We start from the raw sequence: 6,162 nt of genomic DNA on the forward strand, positions 1-6,162 counted from the left end.
ACATTTATGAAAATAAATTATTTACTTAAGCTTACAAGTTGTAAATTAATAACCCATCTACTTATAATTATAAGATTAGAATAGAGATTGTGATGTCATGAATCCGCGTAACTCTTGAACCTCCAGTGTACAAGTGCTAGTTATTATTATTACATTGAGCAAGGGTGAGGGGCCCAACTAGAAGACCTCGTATCCAAAGTTGAAAAAAACAAAATTCAACTCTCAATTTTCTAGAAGTGAAACAAAAGTTCGACACAAAATTTGAACATTTGCCTTGGAATAATAGTTACTGGAAACTCTCAACGCCGCCCTCCTCGGTTTCCCCACAAGGCAGAAGCTGCTAAAACGCTGCGACCAACTTTTTGCCAAAACCACCGTTCATTTCTCTCTTTTTCCATTTCAGTGGGCGGCCGTCGTGGAGAAGACGTTGGAAAGCTGATAATAATAAATAAATAATAACAATAATTCAGCTTGCGGATAAACTTCCCCCCTCTGACATTCCGTCACAGACCATAATTTGAGCAACTGAAAAGATCAGCAAAATGCCACGCTGTCATCATCGATGCCACCTGTCACAGTCGTTGAAAACAACGTAAGCGATCTCGTCGTCCCGCTTCCCGCCACGTCAGCAACACATGGACATACTAGAAACTCCGTTCAAATGTTTGAATATTCCGGTCCTTCGGAAATGTGGGAAACCAGGGTGCCATCTGGAAAAAACCTTGTTCCCCACGTCTTCCGATGTATTTACTTTACTATATAGCCTTCCCGCGGCTTAGCTTTCTGCAACGCGAGATTAAAGCCTATTGTATTTTCAGCCCTAGCGAAGTTTTTACTTTTGTTCGGAAGCTCGACTTTTGTGTTTGATTATGGGTGAGGTTTTCATCCTTGGTCTTGGCTGGTTTTGTGTTGTTTTTGGAAGAATGGAGAGGATTTTTTGTTGAATTTCTCTGTGCGTTTTGTTGTTTGTGTGCAGGTTCCACTGGAAAGATCAAGATCGGCATCAATGGTAATTACTTGCTTGAAATCTTGTTGATGTTGTAATTGATTTATCGAATATAACTTTTCAACTGGACATGCAAGCTTTTTTGTGAAAATCGTGTCTGTGCTTTTAACTTAGGCGTTTTGGATTATTAGACTTGGTGATATTTTTCAACGATTTCGATGTAATTTTAGTTTTTGGAAGTAGACAGCGTCAAACACGCTTAGATCATGGAAGGAGAGGATCTGATACTGTTTCTTTGACTTCAGGGAAACTTTCGCTGATTATTTATTTATTTGTTCATTTTTCCAGGGTTTGGGCGAATTGGGAGATTGGTGGCCCGTGTGGCTCTGCAGCGCGATGATATTGAGCTCGTTGCAGTGAACGATCCTTTCATTACGACTGAGTATATGGTATGTGACTCGGGGGATTGATATTTTGTGGATTTAATTCAGGGTTTCTGCAATCCAAATTATTTGTTTTTTGAGCTTCGGCTCCGTACTGAAGTGAATAAATTTTATGTTTCACTTTCTTCAATCGGTTGATCGGAAACAACTGAAAACGGATTAAAACAGTTGTGTAGGGGTAAAGTGGATTGTGTGGCTCCAGAAGCCCTTCTAATTTAGCCCTTTTTTTGGTGCTATTATTATAGATTGTTTGGTCCCAGAAGCCTTTATGATCAAGCTCTCTTTTCTGATGATTTTGTTCTTAATAATCTGATCATAGGAATTTGAGGGATTTTTAAAATTATCAAAGCGCTGATAGTGGGTACATTCTGTAACAGATGGAGAATATGTCTTTATTTTCCAGAATTTATGTTACTTAGTTATCCAATCAAGCCCGAATCGCAATTGAAACTAAAAATCACTTTATGAAGTCGTTGCCTTTTTTTTCTTCACATCAGGATTTCTGTAAGGTCCTCTTTTATCGATTGCAATCCCGTCCTGACTATTTACCCCCTGCCTCTCTCTGTTAATTAGCGTTATCATCTCTACCTCATATTAAAGAGGGATCTCGAGCGATTCCTCAGCTTCATTAAAAATTCAACCTTTTTGCTGTTCACTGTCGCTACTATTTCGAGATTAGAGGCATTCGGTACATTTTGAATGGTGAAGAATTCGGTGTTGTTAATTTATTCTACATGTAGGATTGTAATAACAAATGAACAGTGAAGATTTCGATTTCTATGCAAAGTTCAAAATCTGTCATTCGTTTCCAAATTTGTGGGGGCATCATCATAACTTTTTTCTGAAGGATAGGTATATAGGAAATTTTTATCCTTTTTCCTTTCGGTGATTCCTCTCTACAAGGATTTGCACTTTCCTTAGTGATGTTATTACAAGGATTTGCACGTCCCATAGTGAAGTATGTTATTACGAGTCTTTGTGCATTTCTTCAACTTAGTACTGGCATAATCAGATTTTGAGTGCTCATTATTGTTTTCTTTGTTTTTGTTACAATCAGACCTATATGTTCAAATACGACAGTGTCCATGGTCAGTGGAAGAAGCACGAAGTTAAGGTCAAGGATGAAAAAACTTTACTTTTTGGTGATTCACACGTAGCTGTATTTGGCTGCAGGTAAGTCATTTTAAAATGTCTACTGATAAGCAGCATAAGCTTCTATGAGAGTTTACTAGGGGCAGTTTTTGCGTTTACTTGATTTGTTGTTATACGTGTTAATTTACATATCTAATCTAATTCATTTCTCCAGAAATCCGGAAGAAATTCCTTGGGGCTCGGTTGGTGCAGAGTATGTGGTTGAATCAACAGGAGTCTTTACTGATAAAGAGAAAGCAGCCGCACACTTGAAGGTATGCCATTTTTTACCTCTAATTTTGAATCAGCCAAGTTTTTGGCAGAAGATTGCGTGCAAGTTTTATTATCAGCGTTTAGGATCATTGTACAATCCTTTTGGCAGATTGCTTTATTCAACTATAATGAAGGATCAGGAAATTTGATTTGAAAGATCGTTACAAAAAAATTCCTTCCGTCATCTTGAAGAAGTAATAACAGAATGTAATTTGACACATTGTTAACAAAAATTGCAGAGAGTTTTCTTAAATTAGGAATTTGATATTCTTTTTAAGCAGCTATTAGTTACATTGAAGTTAGGTTTTAGAACTAGGAATGTGATTGTGGATAATCTTAGAGTTGGATGCAGTCAATATGTAGGATATTTTGGTTCAATTCATATATGTCCTTTTCCTGTTTCATAGATCGTACACGATATACCTTGGATAGTAATATAACTATTTTTCCTTTTTTGAGAAGTTTTTAAATAATTCTCTATATTGATGCTAGAGTGTTGAACCTAAGTAATTATTTTAGAATGCCGATTTATGGTAGCAGGAAATAGTAATTTTTTCCTTGTTGGTCATTCTCAGGGAGGTGCTAAAAAAGTAGTCATTTCAGCTCCTAGCAAGGATGCTCCTATGTTTGTTGTCGGGGTTAATGAGCACGAGTACAAATCTGATTTGAACATTGTTTCAAACGCAAGTTGTACCACTAACTGCTTGGCTCCTTTGGCTAAGGTTTGTAATAATATGTTAAATACTCGAATCGTGCAATTTTCAGATGTATTGTCTTTACAAATGAACAACAGTGTAATTTTACTGGAGATTAAAATCTAGGGTTTGACAATTTTTAATTATTTCCTTTCCAGGTGATCAATGATAGATTTGGCATTGTTGAAGGTCTTATGACAACAGTACACTCCATCACAGGTCTCCTACACTAGCTCTCATTGATGCGATAATTACTTGACTTCTTCTCAGAGTGCTAACCTTGCTCTGATGCAGTGGAAGCATTGAGTCCATTAGTTATTGTCCCAGTTTTTAGTCCCGAGTCAACCTTCGTCATTTATTTATCATCTGCGAGTTACACTGACAATTTCTGTTTTTTGCTTGTGAACAGCAACACAAAAAACAGTTGATGGACCATCAAATAAGGATTGGCGAGGTGGCCGAGGTGCTGGATTTAACATTATCCCTAGTAGCACTGGAGCAGCTAAGGTAGGAATATGAAATTCACATTGTTATAATCATGAAATAAAAATTACGTTCTTATTTTTATTGCCTCATATTTGACATTTTTGAAGTTTAATTTTAGAAATTTACATTGAAATCTGTGGGATTGTTCTTCTGAAAATGGTTTGAGAACGAAGTTAAGATAATGCTCTCCGCAAGGTTAACAGTATTTATTGATTTTGTACACCTAATGCCCATCATTGGTATGATGACATATCCAAATGAACTATGTTCATGTATTTCTTGCTTTTAGAGCACTCCCGACTAATGTAATTTTCAACCAGACACTGAAGAAAAAATATGACACGGGTATTTTGCGGACTTAGTATGTGCTTGAATAATATCTGATTTATTTGTGATAAATTCTGTCATTTCTTCTCGCTAGGATACATTCTGCAGTCAATGTATTCTAGCTATGTTTCTAAAATTCGAACTTCAACGAGTTGGCCTTTCAATCTTGCTATGATAAATTCTTCTTATACAAGTCACGGGAAGCCATTCTCTCTATAATCTATGGAGAGATTTTTGTTGTCCTGTAAAGCCTATTACAATATTTTTAGGCGATTTTGTATATGGCTCTTTGGTTTTAAATAAACTTGCAGGCTTTGATTATCTGGTTTCAGATTCATCGTTTAGGTTATTTTTACAAATTTGAAAAGCCCACGTTGTTGTGCTGATCTTGATTGCAACCGGATTTTTGAAGGCTGTTGGAAAGGTTTTACCAGCACTAAATGGAAAGCTAACTGGAATGTCCTTCCGAGTGCCCACACCAGATGTATCAGTTGTGGATTTGACTGTGAGACTTGAGAAACCCACCACTTACGGCGAGATAAAGGCTGCCATCAAGTAAGTAATGAGCTCTGAATTTGTTTTCTTCAAGGGGGAGAGAAGACATTTGAAAACTGATCTGTCTTTGGTTGCAGGGAGGAATCTGAAGGAAAATTGAAAGGAATCCTCGGTTACACAGAGGATGATGTTGTATCTACAGATTTTATTGGAGACAGTCGGTATGTTAAACTCATTTAATCCAATCCATACCTTTTCTGTAGTGGACTATGAAATTGTTTTTACGACCAATACTATGTTTTATGATTGTAGATCAAGCATATTTGACGCAAAGGCAGGAATAGCATTGAGTGACAATTTTGTGAAACTGGTATCATGGTATGACAACGAATGGGGCTACAGGTGACTATCAATTTTACCCTACTTCAACATTAAGGCTTTTAATTGTCTACGTATGGACATTAGTGTTAGTAGTAGAGATCTGAAGACTGGAAAATTTAATAATCAGCATTGTTACACTCACTTGATTCATCTTGTTTTTTGGCTTTGAGCAACGGAATGCAAACGGCGTTAATTTTATGTTTATGTTTTGTATGCAGTTCACGGGTCATAGATTTGATAGTGCACATGGCTTCAACTGCTTGATTGGTAACAGACGGTTCCCTGACTGTGCAACGCAGAGAGAAATATAATTTTAGTTACTCCACTATCGTCTTTTGGTCCGAGATATGATATTCCGAATAAATTCATAGGTCGTTTAAGCTGAAGCTCTTGACAGATTTTTGTCTAGCTGTCTCTTTACCATTGGAATAAAACTAATTCTGTTTATAGAGAGTATTCCAATTTATAATGTTGTACGACCTATTTGCCCGCAGAATAGTTGAAAAGGGAGTAAAAGATTTCTGGTTCTTCCCCATAGGAAATAAATGAGTGTTCTTTTCATAACAAGTCCGACATTCTGAGAATATGATGCATTTATGGTTTATTTAATCATTGGGATTTATTTATTTTTGCTTGTCAAGCAGTTCTTGGAGTCTGCAATTGGTAGTTTTTAAATATTCCTTCTTTATTCTGCTGCATTTAGCGTACATGTGCATACAAATTTTACCAAATTGTCAAGCATACACAGAAGTCAAAGCTTTCTAAGTTGTTTAACAGTATGCTTCATTTAACATGCGTATGCCTCAAAACTCGAAAAATTGTGACGAGTTCTTTTTTTCATTTCATTGTACATAGCATGAGTGTGCATCAAAGCTCCGTAAACGATATTGGTTGCAAATACGATTTGTATTAGTTTTTCACGTATAGCTATACCCTGTTCCAAACATACCATTCTAGCACAGCCTTAATGATCCTGACAATGTTG

The 6,162-nt window shown here is 36.5% G+C and overlaps 1 protein-coding gene across 1 annotated transcript; it reads left to right on the forward strand.

The window, feature by feature from the left end:
• Positions 1 to 787: 787 nt before the first annotated feature.
• On the forward strand, positions 788 to 5,803 carry LOC149569859 (glyceraldehyde-3-phosphate dehydrogenase, cytosolic). The gene is made up of 12 exons (XM_089822574.1): positions 788 to 873; positions 977 to 1,009; positions 1,295 to 1,395; positions 2,447 to 2,562; positions 2,696 to 2,795; positions 3,369 to 3,515; positions 3,647 to 3,707; positions 3,898 to 3,995; positions 4,714 to 4,856; positions 4,934 to 5,017; positions 5,109 to 5,198; positions 5,396 to 5,803. Exons 1-12 carry the CDS (start codon positions 870 to 872, stop codon positions 5,439 to 5,441), a joined length of 1,023 nt encoding a protein of 340 aa, XP_089678700.1. The 5' UTR covers positions 788 to 869; the 3' UTR covers positions 5,442 to 5,803.
• The last annotated feature ends 359 nt before the right edge of the window (positions 5,804 to 6,162 follow it).

The sequence above is a fragment of the Cupressus sempervirens genome, chromosome 3 (genome assembly GCF_028749045.1).
Source record: "Cupressus sempervirens isolate cs-2001-9-10 chromosome 3, ASM2874904v1, whole genome shotgun sequence".
Classification (NCBI taxonomy): Eukaryota; Viridiplantae; Streptophyta; class Pinopsida; order Cupressales; family Cupressaceae; genus Cupressus; species Cupressus sempervirens.

Coding starts and splice junctions, on each gene's coding strand:
- LOC149569859 (XM_089822574.1), top strand. Junction 2,563..2,695: donor GTAGCTGTATTTGGCTGCAG/GTAAGTCATTTT, acceptor TCATTTCTCCAG/AAATCCGGAAGAAATTCCTT. Junction 2,796..3,368: donor AAGCAGCCGCACACTTGAAG/GTATGCCATTTT, acceptor GGTCATTCTCAG/GGAGGTGCTAAAAAAGTAGT.